This window comes from Vipera berus, assembly GCF_964194415.1.
Source record: "Vipera berus genome assembly, chromosome: 1".
NCBI classification, from domain to species: domain Eukaryota; kingdom Metazoa; phylum Chordata; class Lepidosauria; order Squamata; family Viperidae; genus Vipera; species Vipera berus.
The window spans coordinates 30693327-30713063 of NC_138202.1; the positions used below are offsets into that span (position 1 = coordinate 30693327).

At 45.9% G+C, this 19737-nt stretch overlaps 1 protein-coding gene across 6 annotated transcripts in view; it reads left to right on the forward strand.

The window, feature by feature from the left end:
• BRF1 (BRF1 general transcription factor IIIB subunit) overlaps positions 1 to 19737 on the forward strand; it is a 219917-nt gene that overhangs the window by 183760 nt on the left and 16420 nt on the right. Inside the window, exons 16-17 of one of the 6 annotated variants that reach the window (XM_081313341.1) lie at positions 14569 to 14725; positions 15825 to 17808. The exons of 4 other annotated variants lie outside the window; for them this stretch is intronic. In XM_081313341.1, coding sequence (XP_081169467.1) covers positions 14569 to 14725; positions 15825 to 15863 — 196 coding nt within the window. In that variant the 3' untranslated portion in view covers positions 15864 to 17808. Of the gene's footprint in view, positions 1 to 14568; positions 14726 to 15824; positions 17809 to 19737 lie in introns of those variants that run through there. One more of the 6 variants, XM_081313343.1, reaches the window with a different exon arrangement.

The following is a 19737-nucleotide window of genomic DNA, read 5'->3' on the forward strand; positions in this document are numbered from 1 at the left end:
AATCTGGGAAGAGTTCGATCCTGTGACCCCTGAAGAAGTGGACAAGATCATGGGGAAGCTGAGCTCCACCACGTGTTTGTTGGACCCGTGCCCCTCCTGGCTGACTTATGCAGCCCGGGATGGGACACGAGGCTGGCTCCAGGCAGTGATTACTGCTTCTTTGAGTCAGGGTAGTTTTCCCGCCGCCTTGAAGGAGGCGGTGGTGAGACCCCTCCTCAAGAAGCCGGCCTTGGACCCAGCAATTTTAAACAACTATCGTCCGGTCTCCAACCTTCGGTTTTTGGCGAAGGTTGTTGAGAGCGTGGTGGCGCATCAGCTCCCTTTGTTCTTGGAGGAAGCTGACTACCTAGACCCGTACCAATCGGGTTTCAGGCCCGGGTACAGCACGGAGACGGCATTGGTCGCGCTGGTGAATGATCTCTGGCGGGCTCGGGACAGGGGTTGTTCCTCTGTCCTAGTCCTTTTAGACCTCTCAGCGGCTTTTGATACCATCGACCATGGTATCCTGCTGCGACGTCTCAGGGGGTTAGGAGTGGGAGGCACGGTTCTCCAGTGGTTCTCCTCTTACCTCCTGGGACGTTCGCAGTCGGTGTTGGCAGGGGGGCAGAGATCGACCCTGAGACCTCTCATTTGTGGAGTTCCTCAGGGATCGGTTCTCTCGCCTCTCCTGTTCAACATCTATATGAAGCCGCTGGGCGAGATCATTCATGGTTTTGGAGTTGGGTATCACCAATATGCTGATGATACCCAACTTTTTATTTCCACCCCAAACCACCCCAGCGATGCCCTCGACGTGATGTCCCGTTGCCTGGAGGCGGTCCGGGTCTGGATGGGGAGGAACAGGCTTCGACTCAACCCTGACAAGACTGAGTGGCTGTTCGTGCCGGCATCCCGGGAAATTCCGATTATTCCATCATTGGCCATGGGGGGTGAGCTATTACCCCCCGTAGATAGGGCTCGCAACTTGGGGGTCCTTCTAGATTCACAGCTCTCTTTGGAAGAGCATATTGGAGCTGTGACTAGGGGGGCCTTTGCCCAGGTTCGCCTGGTGCGCCAGTTGCGGCCCTATCTAGACCGGGATGCCTTGCGCACAGTCACTCATGCGCTCGTGACCTCTCGTCTAGACTACTGTAATGCTCTCTACATGGGGCTGCCCTTGAGGTCCACCCGGAGACTCCAGCTGGTGCAGAATGCAGCCGCGCGAGTTGTCTTGGGAGTTTCCCGATACTCCCATGTTACACCTCTGCTCCGCGAGCTGCATTGGCTACCGGTTGCTCTCCGGGTGAGGTTCAAGGTGTTAGTTATGACGTACAAAGCCCTTCATGGCATGGGTCCGGATTACCTACGGCAACACCTGCGACCGGCGTCAACGTCCCTCCGTCCAGTGCGCTCCCACAGAGAGGGCCTCCTCAGGGTGCCGCCGATCAAAGAATGCCGATTGGCGACCCCCAGGGGGAGAGCGTTCTCTGTGGGCGCGCCAGACCTTTGGAACAGCTTACCGGTTGAGCTCCGGACGGCCCCCGACCTTCGCTCCTTCCGGCGCGATCTTAAAACATTCTTTTTCGAACAAGCTGGCCTGGTCTGACGGGGTGGGGTTGGGTTTTTTAAAATTAGTTTTTAACTTAATATGTATTGATTTTATGGGCATGATGTTTAATTGGTTTTTAATGGTTTTTTAATTTTTGTATCTGATTTTTATTGTGTATTGCCCTGTTCACCGCCCTGAGTCCTTCGGGAGAAGGGCGGTATAGAAATCAAATTATTAAATTAAATTAAATATTAAACAAACATACAATAAGCTTTTGCACATGAGTATTTTTGCAAGAGCAAATATTTGAAGTTCATGCTCACTTTCACCACTTTAATCAGAACTCCTTCATTTTGGTTTTATTGCAAGTTGCTTCATTATTTTTATTTCTAATTCTGCTTATTATGTTGGAGGATCTTTGTTGAGATCTCTTCAGACATTTCTATTATGTGTTTCCATCAAAATCATCCTGTACTTTCTCCATGTCTTTTAATCTTAACTGTTCCTCATTTTCTTTTTCTTCATTCTTTGCAATTATCCTTTTTCTACTATACATTTTATGCAGTATATTTCTGTAACACTTATTTTTTTTGCAGCATTCATACTGGTATATATTCATTTTTTCTTATCCAAAGGCTCTTTTACTTTATAAGTCTATCAAGCATCTTTTTCTTATTTCACATTAATGAAATTCTACAGTTCTCATATTTGTTACATAATTCTTTTCACTCTCTTCTAAGTAAATACCATATGCTTTCTTTCTATCCACATTATGTTGATGGTAATCTGTCTGATAATATTTTTATATAAGACATCTTTCTTTTCCTGCAGTTGTTCTATATAGTTTCATTTCTTTTACTACTTGTTTTAACCAAAGTTGATCCTTGACATTGTCAAAAATGGTCTGTTCAAAATGATTCAACCATTATATCCTTCACTAATTCTCTTAAAGGGACATGGTGGCTCAGTGGGTTAGGACGCTGAGCTTGTTGATCAGAAGGTCAGCAGTTTGGCGGGTCGAATCTCGAGTGCCGCGTAGCAGAGTGAGCGCCTGTTACTCGTCCCAGCTTCTGCCAACCTAGCAGTTTGAAAACACGTAAAAATGCAAGTAGAAAAATAGGGACCACTACAGTGGGAAGGTAACAGCGTTCTGTGCGCCTTTGGTGTCTAGTCATGCCGGCCACATGACCATGGAGATGTCCTCGGACAAGCACTGGCTCTTCGGCTTTGAAATGGAGATGAGCACCGGCCCCTAGAGTTGGAAACGATTAGCACGCATGTGCAGGGGAACCTTTACCTTTACCTTTAATTCTCTTAATCTGTCATCATAAACAATCAAATAACTTATGCTTTTAGAGTGATATTCTTTCCTTGGTCATGTATTTAGCAGAACTGTGCTTAAGCCATATATTTGAAACAAACCTTTTCATAATATTCACCACTCACCATTCTTCTTCTCTTTTTTTGGTCTCCAAATGTTCTCCCCCATCTATTCATGTTTTACAGGTAGTCCTTGATTTACAATAATTCGTTTAGTAACTGTTTGAAGTTACTGAAAAAGTGACCTATGATCATTTTTCACACTTATAACCATTGCAATATCCCCATGGTCACATGATCAAAATTCAGATGCTTGGCAACTGACTCATATTTATGATGGTTACATTGTCCTGGGGTCATATGAAAGCCTTTTGCGACCTTCTGACAAGCAAATGGTAGGGAAATACTGGTCAGTTTTAGTACATTTGGGCCAGTATGCTACAGATGGAACTAACATCCACTTTTACCCCAAATCATTCAGCTTTTCTATGTAAGTTAAGATCTCTCAGGTAGAGACTACTTTGAAAGCCAATTCCTTTTGTCTGCATTCTACCAAATAGGAAGTATATACAGTGTACTGACATATACTTAGGATGTTGAGCCAGTAAACATATTTGAAACTGTGAGAATATATCTTAGATATTCCTGTAAAATGCTTGCCATTGTTGCCTTGATTGTTATAAAATGCTCATTTATTAGAAGGCAAACTGATAACCCTAATTTTCCCCAAGTCCAGGTAATCTCAAAGATATCATGTTCCATTTGACTTTTTTGTAGCTATACTTACAAAGTATGGGACCATTTGTTTTTTTATTTTCTTTGAATGCCCCTGGGGTGACTGCAAACAAAAGAAAATAAAACCATATGAGGCAGGAAGCCTTGCAGACACCAAAAGAGCTATTGCTGCGCACACTATTGCCAACGGAGAGAGTAGAGTAGAACAATTACTGATAGAGGAGAATATTTGTAGCTTGGTGTTGAAATGAGGGGCTCTTGGTGCTCTCAGAAAAAATATTTCCTGGGTTCTAGACTCATATTCTTGCTAATGCAACCCAAGATAAAACGTGATCCACTGGAGAAGGAAATGGCAACCCACTCCAGTATCTTTGCCATGAAAACCCTATGGGCAGTACCAAAAGGCAAAACGATATGATGCTGGAAGATGAGCCCCTCAGGTCGGAAGGCGTCCAATATGCTACTGGGGAAGATCAGAAGGCTAGTACTAGTAGCGCCAGAAAGAATGAAGCGACTGGGCCAAAGCCGAAAGGACGCTCAGCTGTGGATATGTCTGGTGGTGAAAGTAACTGTGAGAGGGACTATGAGCCAGTAGTGTGCAGCAGCAATCAAAAAAGCTAATAGAATCCTGGGTTGTATAAACAGAGACATAGAAACAAGATCACACAAAGTATTAGTACCATTTTATAAAACCCTAGTAAGACCACACCTGGAATACTGCAACCAATTTTGGTCACCATATCACAAAAAAGATGTTGAGAGTTTGGAAAAAATTCAGAGAAGAACAACCAAGATGATCAAAGACCTAGAGACTAAAACATACGAAGAATGGCTATGGGACTTGGGTTTGGCTAGTCTAAAGAAAAGAAGAAACAGAGGAGACATGATAGCAGTATTCCAGTATTTGAGGGGCTACCACAAAGAAGGGTTTACGTTATTCACCAAAGCACCAGAGGGAAGGACGAGAAACAATGGTTGGAAACTTATCAAAGAGAGAAGCAACCTGGAATTAAGGAGAAACTTCCTAACAGTGAGGACGATTAACCAGTGGAACAACTTGCCTCCAGAAATCAAGGGTGCTCCATCACTGGAGATTTTTAAGGAGAGACTAGACATCACTTGTCTGAGATGGTATAGGACAGGTTCTCCTGCTTGAGCAGGGGGTTGGACTAGAAGACCTCCAAGGTGCCTTCCAGCTCCTGTTCTGTTCTATTAAACTTGTAGATAGTTCATAAGAATGTCATGTTTGATGGTATAGAATGGTACTGAAAAGTTTAACAGAATGTAGAGGGCTGTTCTTCCTCCCATTAAAGATCTAGCATAGATCACATATAAGAAGAATCAATGCCATTTCTGTCCCACAACTGTGTCTGAATCCCAAGTGAAAAACAACCATTAAGTAATGGTCCTTAAAGTTGAATTTCAGGCAGTGAAAAAGCTATTGAGCTATTAACATTTCTCTCCCATTGCTTCCTGTTTGTCCTACTTACATTTCTCTGTTATAACAAGGAGTTTTCTGGCAGCTTGTTCCATATCCTTGCTGCTTTTGGATGGCTGACCAGATGTATGCTCAATATCTCTGTAGTTTTCTAGAAACTAGTTTCCTGCTTGAGCACCATCTGTTCCTATGTCAGTACCTACCTTTTTAATACAAACCAAAAACAAGCTCAAAAAGACCCAGAAAAAAACCTTGAAAATCTGCTACTACTTCAGTTGAAGGTTATGTTTCTACCTGAAATCTGTATCTGATGGCATTTTGAAAAAAACTTGACTTCTTAAGCCAAATGAAATTTTTGTCATACATCTCTCATCAATTTTCTTGACTTTTGGGGGGTATTAGAAGCTTTTGCTAAAAATAGCACCTGGGGCTATCACATAGAAGCAGGGAATTAATTCATACCCTATAACAGCAGTTCCCAACCTTTTCTATACCCCGCACCGCTAGAACGTTTCTGGTATATTCTCACACCCCCTACAAAAGTTCAAAACGAATTATGCGTATAACTATGATTTTGAAACTTCTAAACCCAAGTTTTCACACACCCTGGAATATCAACTTGCACCACCCCCCCCCGCTTGGGAACCCCCTGCCCTATAACATACACCCAGAGTGATTGCCAAAGCAAAACAATATTTTTTCCTGAGCTGTTACTCCCACCTTTCTAATTCTAAAATTCTCTGAAAGAGATTTTTTTGGGGGGGGAGGGGGAAATAATGCTTGTGAGCGACTTTGTGCTTTAAACTTGTGATCCCAATTCTTAATGGAGCCTTATAGAACTGATCATCATCTGGCTTCACTGGAGTAAAAATCAAAACTGAAATGTAAATTTATGATGTGATTTATAAGGCTTGGGGAAAAGTTTTTGATGACAAAAATAGCTATTTGTGTGGATCTGGCTGGAGAAATTATGTCTGAGACTGGGATATGGCTACAAAGGACCCTTTCACCCTCCACTCCACAGACTTCAAATGAAGAGCTCAAGGTCTAGGTAGGGAAGCAGCGTGGGTTCTTCAAATACTGAGATCTCAAGCTCTGAAAAAATTAACATTGAAAAGTATTACTTTGAACTGGGCCCAAAAAAAAACAGAACAGGAGCCAACAGATACAACACAATGCTGGAGTAATATACTGATAATAATATGTCCCAATTAGTAGTCTTGCAGCTGTATTCTGAACCAATTGCAGTTTCTGGATCGTTTTCAAAGGCAGCTCCACATAGCAACATTTTAGATTATCCAAAACAGGAGATAATCAGATCATAGACCATCAAAGCAAGCATAAGATTTTAGAATTTGCTACAATGCCTGAATTAGTTTATACAGCTTTTCTTCTCTTTTTAATGAAACCTTGATACTAAGCCAATACAAAGCTATCTTCACCTGTTTTAGAAGTTGGGAAATTCCAGATGGTGGTTTTCTTTTTCCTTAGAGGGACTTGCTTCAGGTGTTGTGATTGCATTTCTTTTTCCTTCTAATGGTAATAAAAATTACTGTGGGCTAGAACAGATGCTTTTTTGTAAAGGGATTGTCTCTTGACTTTTTCTGAATTCTGCCTCTGGCTATGTTGACCTTCTTTTCCATCTCTGATGAATTTGTCAATTAAAATATATCCTCATTTTTGTCCTTCATGCTATTTTCTTATCCTTTTTTTAGCTATTCAGCATAAACTAAAGTATTAAGCAGATTTTCTGACATCTGATGGGGTTCACATCCAAAAACAATTCATTGCTTATACGTTGGGAAAAGTAATATAAACTAAAGAATTTTAGAGTATCATTTCAGTAATATATATGAAGACCTTCCAAGTATTCAAGAGACTGAAAAAATAATCACATATAATCATATAAATAATACTATCAGTGATCTCAAATACTTGGCTGTAATGATAATTGCATGTATGCCAAGTACTTTATGTTAATTATCTTCTCATTGAAATAATCCAGTGAACTAGGTTCATATTACTGTTCCAACATTGTCAATTTATGATGAAGATGAGTTCCTTATCATAAATTCAGGAGTTTTTAAAAGTATTTTACATAGAGCCTAATTGTGTGGAATTTATTGTCATCAGTGTGGTGACAGCTATCAATTTAGTGGTTCTAAAAAGGGGGGAAATAAGACTAATTAAAAATTGGACTATCTGCTAGTGTTATTAATTTCATAATCACATACTTTAAATACTAATTGCAAGGGAACCAGTTGAAACTGCTAGGGCTCTTTTATGTTGGATGTGTTATCTTCCTTCTTACGTCACTAAAATTTACCCTTTTTGAACCTCCATCGTTACTAGGAAAAGCATGGAATATTTATGTTCAGATTAAACCTGGGTATTTGTATGATTTTAGCAGAAAGCGAGGAAAACCTTCCAGAATTACAATGCTTAAAGTCTTGGAAAATGCTTGGAAGGAGTAAATAAAACTTATTTCATTATGTGCACAAAAAACTTTCAGAGCTGCAATTAGATTTGTAAACATTGTAAAAGTAGTTATATCCTCACTACTCTTGTTTAGGTGCAAACAATCAACTTTTAAGCCTACAAAAAAGTCCAAGCTTGGAGGCAATTTATTTATTGTTATTTGAAGGACTGTGTTTTCCCGGTTACCCACAAGAGCAGGGAGACACAGTATGTAACAGGTCCCTTCTCTTAAGGAGCTCCATCCATGGTGGCTCCCAACTGTGAAACATCCCCACAGAAATAAAATTGCCCCCCACCTTGATACCCTTTTGAAAGGCTCTGAAGACATGGTTGTGCTAGTGAGCCTGGGAAAACTAGTGCTATATTGAGTGAATCAAGTGGCCTTTTGAGGACTGTTGGCTCAGTCTCTGATACTGACAAATCTGGACAAGAAGTTGGTACCTGAGAAATCTGTACAAAAAGTTAAGCCATGTGACTTAGATTTAGATTTTCAGAAGGATCAGAATAGAGCCTCACAATTTTGGAATTGGTGGTCTTTGAAATATACCATTTTCTATTCTCAATTTCTTATAAAATTTCACAGAAGGAAGCATTTACCCTCACTTAGCAGACATTAATGGATTTTGATGGGTGGCAAAGCATTATTCATTGCCATGATCATATCTGCTCTTGTGTGGAGGATGTAGTGGAATCAATAGTGTTGAGCTTCTCATTACAGATGGTTGCTGTGTATTAATGCCTTCTCCTTTCTTGTTAATTGCTTGAGCTGCTGTGTAGAAGGAATGCACTTACTTTGTTAGTGGACAGTTCTTCAATAATCCCTAAAATGGCTACATTATTTTGTTCAGTCATGATAGTTATAAAAAAACCCCCTGGATTTATATTACAATGTGAACTTCCTCTAGTCACTTTCATATTAGAAGTTTCCAACTGGGTCAGAGTGTTGTACAATGTTACAGTTTTATTATACATAACATGTATAAAATGTTGATCTTTGATTTTTACTTTATTGGGCAAAATGTGTAAGTTTTGGGGGTTGTCTATTTAGAATTTACCGTATATACTTGAGTATAAGCCGACTCGAGTATAAGCCGAGACCCCCAATTTCACCCCCCAAAACTGGAAAAAGTTATTGACTCGAGTATAAGCCGATCCGCCGTTCTGCAAGCCTCTGCCACCAGCAGAGGCTCGATCCGCCATTTTGCAAGCCTGAATACACAGGAATACCCTGTGTGGCCGCGGCTCGTCGGCAGGTCTCCGTTCCTCCTGCCGACCTTTGGGGAGGTTTGGGCGCCTCCCCAAACGTCGGCAGGTCTCCGTTCCTCCTGCCGACCTTTGGGGAGGTTTGGGCGCCTCCCCAAACCTCCCCAAACCTCGGCAGGTCTCCGTTCCTCCTGCCGACCTTTGGGGAGGTTTGGGCGCCTCCCCAAACCTCCCCAAACCTCGGCAGGTCTCCGTTCCTCCGCGCAGACCTGCCGACCTTTGGGGAGGTTTGGGCGCCTCCCCAAACCTCGGCAGGTCTCCGTTCCTCCTGCCGACCTTTGGGGAGGTTTGGGCGCCTCCCCAAACCTCCCCAAACCTCGGCAGGTCTCCGTTCCTCCTGCCGACCTTTGGGGAGGTTTGGGCGCCTCCCCAAACCTCCCCAAACCTCTGCAGGTCTCCGTTCCTCCGCGCAGACCTGCCGACCTTTGGGGAGGTTTGGGCGCCTCCCCAAACCTCCCCAAACCTCGGCAGGTCTCCGTTCCTCCTGCCGACCTTTGGGGAGGTTTGGGCGCCTCCCCAAACCTCCCCAAAACTCGGCAGGTCTCCGTTCCTCCTGCCGACCTTTGGGGAGGTTTGGGCGCCTCCCCAAACCTCCCCAAACCTCGGCAGGTCTCCGTTCCTCCTGCCGACCTTTGGGGAGGTTTGGGCGCCTCCCCAAACCTCCCCAAACCTCGGCAGGTCTCCGTTCCTCCTGCCGACCTTTGGGGAGGTTTGGGCGCCTCCCCAAACCTCGGCAGGTCTCCGTTCCTCCGCGCAGACCTGCCGACCTTTGGGGAGGTTTGGGCGCCTCCCCAAACCTCGGCAGGTCTCCGTTCCTCCTGCCGACCTTTGGGGAGGTTTGGGCGCCTCCCCAAACCTCCCCAAACCTCGGCAGGTCTCCGTTCCTCCTGCCGACCTTTGGGGAGGTTTGGGCGCCTCCCCAAACCTCCCCAAACCTCGGCAGGTCTCCGTTCCTCCTGCCGACCTTTGGGGAGGTTTGGGCGCCTCCCCAAACCTCCCCAAACCTCGGCAGGTCTCCGTTCCTCCGCGCAGACCTGCCGACCTTTGGGGAGGTTTGGGCGCCTCCCCAAACCTCGGCAGGTCTCCGTTCCTCCTGCCGACCTTTGGGGAGGTTTGGGCGCCTCCCCAAACCTCCCCAAACCTCGGCAGGTCTCCGTTCCTCCTGCCGACCTTTGGGGAGGTTTGGGCGCCTCCCCAAACCTCCCCAAACCTCGGCAGGTCTCCGTTCCTCCGCGCAGACCTGCCGACCTTTGGGGAGGTTTGGGCGCCTCCCCAAACCTCCCCAAACCTCGGCAGGTCTCCGTTCCTCCTGCCGACCTTTGGGGAGGTTTGGGCGCCTCCCCAAACCTCCCCAAACCTCGGCAGGTCTCCGTTCCTCCTGCCGACCTTTGGGGAGGTTTGGGCGCCTCCCCAAACCTCCCCAAACCTCGGCAGGTCTCCGTTCCTCCTGCCGACCTTTGGGGAGGTTTGGGCACCTCCCCAAACCTCCCCAAACCTCGGCAGGTCTCCGTTCCTCCTGCCGACCTTTGGGGAGGTTTGGGCACCTCCCCAAACCTCGGCAGGTCTCCGTTCCTCCGCGCAGACCTGCCGACCTTTGGGGAGGTTTGGGCGCCTCCCCAAACCTCCCCAAACCTCGGCAGGTCTCCGTTCCTGTTTGGGGAGGTTTGGGCGCCTCCCCAAACCTCCCCAAACCTCGGCAGGTCTCCGTTCCTCCGCGCAGACCTGCCGAGGTTTGGGGAGGTTTGGGGAGGCGCCCAAACCTCCCCAAAGGTCGGCAGGAAGAACGGAGACCTGCCGAGGTTTGGGGAGGTTTGGGGAGGCGCCCAAACCTCCCCAAAGGTCGGCAGGTCTGCGCGGAGGAACGGAGACCTGCCGAGGTTTGGGGAGGTTTGGGGAGGCGCCCAAACCTCCCCAAACAGGAACGGAGACCTGCCGAGGTTTGGGGAGGTTTGGGGAGGCGCCCAAACCTCCCCAAAGGTCGGCAGGTCTGCGCGGAGGAACGGAGACCTGCCGAGGTTTGGGGAGGTTTGGGGAGGCGCCCAAACCTCCCCAAACAGGAACGGAGACCTGCCGAGGTTTGGGGACGTTTGGGGAGGCGCCCAAACCTCCCCAAAGGTCGGCAGGTCTGCGCGGAGGAACGGAGACCTGCCGAGGTTTGGGGAGGTTTGGGGAGGCGCCCAAACCTCCCCAAACAGGAACGGAGACCTGCCGAGGTTTGGGGACGTTTGGGGAGGCGCCCAAACCTCCCCAAAGGTCGGCAGGTCTGCGCGGAGGAACGGAGACCTGCCGAGGTTTGGGGACGTTTGGGGAGGCGCCCAAACCTCCCCAAAGGTCGGCAGGTCTGCGCGGAGGAACGGAGACCTGCCGAGGTTTGGGGAGGTTTGGGGAGGCGCCCAAACCTCCCCAAACAGGAACGGAGACCTGCCGAGGTTTGGGGACGTTTGGGGAGGCGCCCAAACCTCCCCAAAGGTCGGCAGGTCTGCGCGGAGGAACGGAGACCTGCCGAGGTTTGGGGAGGTTTGGGGAGGCGCCCAAACCTCCCCAAACAGGAACGGAGACCTGCCGAGGTTTGGGGACGTTTGGGGAGGCGCCCAAACCTCCCCAAAGGTCGGCAGGTCTGCGCGGAGGAACGGAGACCTGCCGAGGTTTGGGGAGGTTTGGGGAGGCGCCCAAACCTCCCCAAACAGGAACGGAGACCTGCCGAGGTTTGGGGACGTTTGGGGAGGCGCCCAAACCTCCCCAAAGGTCGGCAGGTCTGCGCGGAGGAACGGAGACCTGCCGAGGTTTGGGGACGTTTGGGGAGGCGCCCAAACCTCCCCAAAGGTCGGCAGGTCTGTGCGGAGGAACGGAGACCTGCCGAGGTTTGGGGAGGTTTGGGGAGGCGCCCAAACCTCCCCAAACAGGAACGGAGACCTGCCGAGGTTTGGGGACGTTTGGGGAGGCGCCCAAACCTCCCCAAAGGTCGGCAGGTCTGCGCGGAGGAACGGAGACCTGCCGAGGTTTGGGGAGGTTTGGGGAGGCGCCCAAACCTCCCCAAACAGGAACGGAGACCTGCCGAGGTTTGGGGAGGCGCCCAAACCTCCCCAAACGTCGGCAGGTCTGCGCGGAGGAACGGAGACCTGCCGAGGTTTGGGGAGGTTTGGGGAGGCGCCCAAACCTCCCCAAACAGGAACGGAGACCTGCCGAGGTTTGGGGACGTTTGGGGAGGCGCCCAAACCTCCCCAAAGGTCGGCAGGTCTGCGCGGAGGAACGGAGACCTGCCGAGGTTTGGGGAGGCGCCCAAACCTCCCCAAACAGGAACGGAGACCTGCCGAGGTTTGGGGACGTTTGGGGAGGCGCCCAAACCTCCCCAAAGGTCGGCAGGTCTGCGCGGAGGAACGGAGACCTGCCGAGGTTTGGGGAGGTTTGGGGAGGCGCCCAAACCTCCCCAAACAGGAACGGAGACCTGCCGAGGTTTGGGGACGTTTGGGGAGGCGCCCAAACCTCCCCAAAGGTCGGCAGGTCTGCGCGGAGGAACGGAGACCTGCCGAGGTTTGGGGAGGTTTGGGGAGGCGCCCAAACCTCCCCAAACAGGAACGGAGACCTGCCGAGGTTTGGGGACGTTTGGGGAGGCGCCCAAACCTCCCCAAAGGTCGGCAGGTCTGCGCGGAGGAACGGAGACCTGCCGAGGTTTGGGGAGGTTTGGGGAGGCGCCCAAACCTCCCCAAACAGGAACGGAGACCTGCCGAGGTTTGGGGAGGTTTGGGGAGGCGCCCAAACCTCCCCAAACGTCGGCAGGTCTGCGCGGAGGAACGGAGACCTGCCGAGGTTTGGGGAGGTTTGGGGAGGCGCCCAAACCTCCCCAAACAGGAACGGAGACCTGCCGAGGTTTGGGGACGTTTGGGGAGGCGCCCAAACCTCCCCAAAGGTCGGCAGGTCTGCGCGGAGGAACGGAGACCTGCCGAGGTTTGGGGAGGCGCCCAAACCTCCCCAAACAGGAACGGAGACCTGCCGAGGTTTGGGGACGTTTGGGGAGGCGCCCAAACCTCCCCAAAGGTCGGCAGGTCTGCGCGGAGGAACGGAGACCTGCCGAGGTTTGGGGAGGTTTGGGGAGGCGCCCAAACCTCCCCAAACAGGAACGGAGACCTGCCGAGGTTTGGGGACGTTTGGGGAGGCGCCCAAACCTCCCCAAAGGTCGGCAGGAAGAACGGAGACCTGCCGATTTTTGGGGAGGTTTGGGGAGGCGCCCAAACCTCCCCAAACAGGAACGGAGACCTGGGGAGGTTTGGGGAGGCGCCCAAACCTTCCCAAACGTCGGCAGGTCTGCGCGGAGGAACGGAGACCTGCCGAGGTTTGGGGAGGCGCCCAAACCTCCCCAAAGGTCGGCAGGAGGAACGGAGACCTGCCGAGGTTTGGGGAGGTTTGGGGAGGCGCCCAAACCTCCCCAAAGGTCGGCAGGAGGAACGGAGACCTGCCGAGGTTTGGGGAGGTTTGGGGAGGCGCCCAAACCTCCCCAAAGGTCGGCAGGAGGAACGGAGACCTGCCGAGGTTTGGGGAGGTTTGGGGAGGCGCCCAAACCTCCCCAAACGTCGGCAGGTCTGCGCGGAGGAACGGAGACCTGCCGAGGTTTGGGGAGGCGCCCAAACCTCCCCAAACGTCGGCAAGTCTCCGTTCCTCCGCGCCCTGCCTGCCTGCTTCTTTCCGCTGCGGAAAGAAGCAGGCAGGCAAGGCGCGGAGTTTGGGGAGGTGCGCGCGCACCTCCCCAAACCTCCCCAAACTTCGGCAGGTCTCGGACGGCGGTGGCTTGGGAGAGGTGCGGGCGATCCCGGAAGCACCAAAGCCTCGGCCGCGCACAAGTCCTCGGTAAGTTTTTTTTGTTGACTGGAGTATAAGCCGAAGTGGAATTTTTCAGCCCAAAAAGTGGGCTGAAAAATTCGGCTTATACTCAAGTATATACGGTAGTATTGTATGAGAGCTACAAATTATTTCTTCCATTTTAATCTCTTTTCAGCAGTACGGATTGTAGGCAAAAATCAAGTAGTGCTGTAGGAATTCCTACCCTTCCATCCCCTCTTTTAGGTGTTTTTTTTTATTTCCACTGACAATATGCAAAAAATGCCCATGCACTCATAGATAGATAGTATGTGATTAAAGACTTACTTAGTTTGACCATCATTTACAAATTCCTTCAGGGTATGCTGAAAATCAAATCTCTGCTCTGGCAGAACTACATCACCATTTTTTACGGTTTTACAGAAAAAATGAACTCAAATTGTTTTATTTCTTATGGCAAAAGTAGATAATTGTCTTTAAGAGCCTTAGGCCATTTAGAAAAGACGTTGATGATACAAGAGCCCATTTCCCACAATATAGCTATATTTCCCAATTCAGACAAGATCCTAGAGATAAAAATGGCACCCTTCCTTTCCTTTGGGTTACTATCTTATGGGTTGCAGTTAATGTGTGCAATATGCATATGGAATATTCTTTGATGTAGCAGAATTTGACATTAGAATGAAAAATCTTCTGGAATGTTGGAAGAGCCTTCAGAATAGCAAAGACAGGCTTCAGAGAAAAGAGAGGAAACTTGAAAATCACCTTTAGTCTTGGATCAAAGTGTTGTTGTTTTGTCAGTGAAGAGATCCAGATTAGATAAAACTCTTAAGGCCCCCGGTCTTACATCCATGATTTGGGATTAGAGTGCAACAAACACAGTTAAGATTTCCCAAATTTATCTGAACAGCAAGTAGATTTAAAATGCCATCCATTTAAACAGAGACAAATTATCTGCCTGGCCAATTTGATCTCTCACATTGGCATGTTCCAGGTTCCTTCAGTTAAACAATGCTATTTATTGGGAGCCCAGAAGTGCACCTTTTCTATGGCATTCCCTGTCCTCTAGAATGAGGTTCCCCTCGAGATCTGAATGCCCCACCCAGCTGGTGTTGCAAAGACTCTTGGAAGATGTGGTTCTTCACCCAAAGGTGAACTAAGGTCCCCTTTTGATTCTGCTTGCTTTCTTGTTAGCACTTGATTTGTTTTCCTGCCATCGTTACTCTTCTTACTATGTGTTGTTGTTTTTAATGTCTTGTTTTAATCTCTTAAAATTATTCGTAAACTGCCCAGAGTCTCTGGGAGTTAGGTGGCATATACATTTAGTAAATAATTATATTTCCTCCATTACCATATTCTCAATTAATCTAAAATGACTTACCCATTTTAAAGGTAAAGTAAAATTAGAGGGGCAGTAAAAACCTTCCAAGGAAATTACAGAATTTTTAAATAAAAAATATAGTGTTGCAATGTAAGCGTTCTTCATAATCTGTGTGTGGACTAAGACAAAGTAAAAAAGAATGCTAGCTCTGGTGAAACCCTGAGTCCAAGTTAAATAGGATGCTTAGTTTTTAATTATTAGGAGAGGGCTACCTACCAAAAAAGATGTTCAAGACCTTTATAAAAAAAGGTTCCCCCGCACATGCATACTAGTCGTTTCCAACTCTAGGGGCCGGTGCTCATCTCCGTTTCAAAGCCGAAGACGTCTCCGTGGTCATGTGGCCGGCATGACTAGACGCCAAAGGCGCACGGAACGCTGTTACCTTCCCACCGTAGTGGTCCCTATTTTCCTACTTGTATTTTTACGTGCTTTTGAACTGCTAGGTTGGCAGAAGCTGGGACGAGTAACAGGCACTCACTCTGTTACGCGGCACTTGGGATTCGACCCGCCAAACTGCCGACTATCTGATCGACAAGCTCAGTGTCCTAACCCACTGAGCCACCGTGTCCCATAGTCTTACTTTGTCTGATTAGAGGACTATAGCCAAGATATTTAGAGTACTCTTTGATTTTTAAACAAGAGAATTGCCTTAATCAGATGCAACTTGCATGCAAGAGGGAATAATTTATGCCTTGTAATTAAGTGTGAATACAGGATAATCACAAAACAAATTTAAGATTTTGCTGACTTCCAGATGACTAGGTGGATATAGTTCTTTAATGTGTTGCATAGCACACACAGGAGGAAATAGGTTTTTTAATTATTTTTTTACTTCCTAACTATAATTTCTATTTGTATCCCTACTCTAGGCCTGTGAATACCAGCAAGGGAAGCCTCATTCAAATTGATACCTGCTAGCTAGAAGGATTATACCATCATTTTGTCATGTACTTTTAAAGATAAAACTCTTAACTATGAATTTTGTATCACCTTTGGATAATTACACTCCCTGTGGAATGTTCCTGCAGACATGATTATTAGATGCCTTTTCCTTTTCATCTTTCCCCTCATTATCTTCTTTTTATGAGTCTTATCAAACACATACTTATTTGAAAAACAAATATTAACCTTCATCAGAGGAAGTGCTAGGGTTAAACATGTTAATTTTGATTATTGTGCATTTAAGAATCAACTATTACAACTCTTAGTATAATTTGATTCTAAAATATTAAACCATGTATAGAGCTAATGCCGAATTCTTTCATTTATCAGTGTTTGGGGTAATCTTCTATTTCCCCAAAAGGATATTAGTTATGCTCCTGTGTTTTATTTTTTAACTAGCCCTCAGAACAGGCGTCTTCAAACTAGGCCCTTTTATGACCTGTGGACTTTCCTCAGCCATTTTCGAGGAATTTTGGGAGTTGAAGTCCACAAGTCATAAAAGGGCCAAGTTTGAAGACCCCTGCCTCAGAGATCAGAATAGCAAGCCCAGACTTTGCTTTGTTTTTAAAAGGTCATTAAAATGTGGCTCAGCAGAGGGCTTTGCAGGATGGTCTTTGTTCCCTTCAAGTACAGTTTGAGATTTAATTCAACATGAATATTATTTCTTATGAAGATAGAAATAACAATAGGCGGGTAATAAAATATCCCAACTTTGTTTTGATCAATAGGAGATTTCACTTTAGTATGGGGTATGTGTGTGTATCATTCCTGTTCAATCTCAAGATACCTGTGACAGCAGCACCACCATTTTCTTGAAGTGTCAGGCTGGGGAGATGAAGAGCACTGAAGCTGTGCTTTGCCTTTTGTTTACCTTTTTAACGGCCTCCTCCATGCAACACCTGGCAGCTTCATTTTTCCAGCTGAATTCAGACAGGGAGAACCACTTCAAAGACAGTAATATAGCTGGGTAGATTTAGACCTTAATGGAAATACGGGCATCTCCTATGCTAGCTCAAGGATTCTTGAAAAACAAGGAAAGTTTATATGCCGCCCAGTCACTTGCTTTGTGGGATGGGAGGAAGGAAGGAAGGAAGGAAGGAAGGAAGGAAGGAAGGAAGGAAGGAAGGAAGGAAAAGAAAGAAAGAGAAAGAAAGAAAGAAAGAAAGAAAGAAAGAAAGAAAGAAAGAAAGAAAGAAAGAAAGAAAGAAAGAAAATTGCAAAACAAGTTTTAACACATTAGTTGGAACCTGAAACTTTAATACGTATTGCCCATTTTTAGAAACACATTTTAACATGATTTATGTATGTCACACTTTATCAAAAGGGATAAGCATGTTGAATATGACTCCTTTCCCCTTAGCTTCCCCCTTCTTAATCCTAGCATTATGAAGAGTTGTAATTTAATTTCCTTGTCCTGCCTGATGGCTCCTGTGCAATCTAATGTTTAGTTATAAAATAAAAGCAAATGAAAACAGATGTTTACTTGTTGCTTTTTTTCCTCCCCTTCTCAGCTTTTGTTCATTTTGGCAATTCAATTTATGCACTCTAAAGCCTTGTCAGAATCTGTTATATTGACTTGTCTTTTTAACTTGTTAAGCTAGAAGACAACATAGATGTTATCTCGTAAAAACTCAGTTGAAGTCAAAACATGAGCTGAACGGATTCAGCTGTGAGTAGATAAGATGACAAAATTGGTACCATTATATTTTGTCAGGAGAATGTCAGGTTTGTCAACTTTCAGAGTAAAATAGCTTCATTGATAAGTGCATTTACATTACAGTACTTTCAGGCTGGTTTAACCAGTTTGTGTGTGTGTAAGTTTTTAAAATTCTAATCAGTTTGTATTTGAGACTAATAAGCTTACGTTTAATGATAAATTGATGAAGGGCAAATGTTTAGCAGTGAAAAATTATTTTGGTTTCAGGAGGTTTTATTTCATTAAAAAAGAAAAAAAAGCTTTCCTGATTGATTTGTAACTTTCTTATAAAAAGGCTGTATTTGACAGTTTTGATGCTGGTGATTAACAAACTAAATGATATATGGAATTGAAGTGTTTTAATTTATTGATACAACTAGGGTTTTTTTCTAAATTTCATCAGTAACATGTCATCTGTTTTATTTTGGGAAGGACATTAGTAAGTTACGATGATTTTGCATTTTAAAAAATAGTAACAGTAATAATGGCTTTTAGCTCCAGTTCTGAATACATATGTTTTAGTAAATTTTGTTGGGTTCAGTGAGATTAACTTCCATTAACAATCAGTGCTTTAAGTTCATTAAACAGCAGAATTGCATTTAGTAGTTAGGAATAATTCCTGAATATTTGTGAGTAATATATATCTTTAAATGTGAATTGTAGTTTGATACACATACAATAGTGTGCATTGCAAGATATCTTAAGTGAGGAAGTGGCATTAGAGACCAGGATGCAATAATACTTAATTTTTTTAGCATACTTTGCTAAGTAAATAAAAGCTGAGATGGCAGAAGGAAATGTGCAATAGAACATAATAGGGATATTCTGCCTGCATTCTGAGTTGACTTGAATGGCCTTTTCTGGCTTTGGGGAATAGGACAAATATATTATGTCAAATGACTATTTATGATATTCCATGGGGAAGTACAAAATCTGATTAGGACGCTGAGCTCATCTTACTTCTTTGCTAGAGTCTCACTGGCGCTGAGAGTGAGGCAAGGCACTCAGAGAGCAGGATCATCTTTTTTTCTTTCCAGTCCAACAAAAAAAGAAGAAAATATGATCCATAATAGGTGGGTCACGTCTGAGGAGAAAGATTACCATCTACCTGGGAAGAATGACTGTTGGTTGTTTCTGCTGTTATCAGGGAGGCACTATCAAAAGAATACATGCCTGTTCCTAACTATGTTAATGCCAGATTGACAAAACATGTATTGTGATGCCATGATACAAGTTCTGCCCATTTCTACACATATTGTGACATTGCATGCAAATACGATAAGAGCAGAGTTTGAATTTCATTGTGTTTTAAGATTTATTTGCTTAGTTATTTTAGAAATTTACACTGCTCAATTCTACAAAACCTCTAGACTAAAGTATACAGTAAGACAATCCTATAATACAGGTATTCCTCAACTTACGATAAGTTGTTTAACAACTATTTGAACTTATGAAAAGGGTGCCTTATTGCCCGTAAAGCACTTCCAATGGCCCCAGTGGTCATGTGATCACAATCAGTTACTTGGAAACCTGGTCACACTTACTGACTGGTTGCCAAGTGCCCTGGGACCATTTGATCATCATTAGCAATCCTCTATGTCAGTTTCCTCAGAAAATCAATGAGAAAGTTGCAGGCTGTTGCTGCCTTTCATAAGGACTGCTTCTTGCCCCTGTGGGCTGGCTGAAAGAGCTGTTTGGTGAATGGAGCTGAACTGCTTTAGCAGGATAGAGAAACAGAGCTCAGTCCGGATGAATTGGGTTCCATTTCTGCACCCAGCCAAAGGAGTTCCCTTGTATGTGTGGGGGAGGGTGGAGAAATAGAGATCAAATCCTGATGTCTGAGCTCTGTTTCTATACCCCATTGAAGAGATCCTTTCTGTGCATGGAGAAGTTATGACATTCTCTCACAGGATATAGAAATGGAGCTCAGATTGGGCAGGAAGAGAGTGGACATCCTTTGGCAGCAGCTTTTTTCAATCAACCTCTAGAGACAAGAGGGAGCCAAAATCCAAGCCAAGAAGAGAGGCAGCATGGGTGCCTCAGACAGGTTGCGAAGCCTGGTGCAGGCCACACACATGTGTCTCTCCCTCAAGAGCTGAAAATTCTGCTTGGCTTTTGGCAAGAAGGATTTTTAGCTCCTGAGC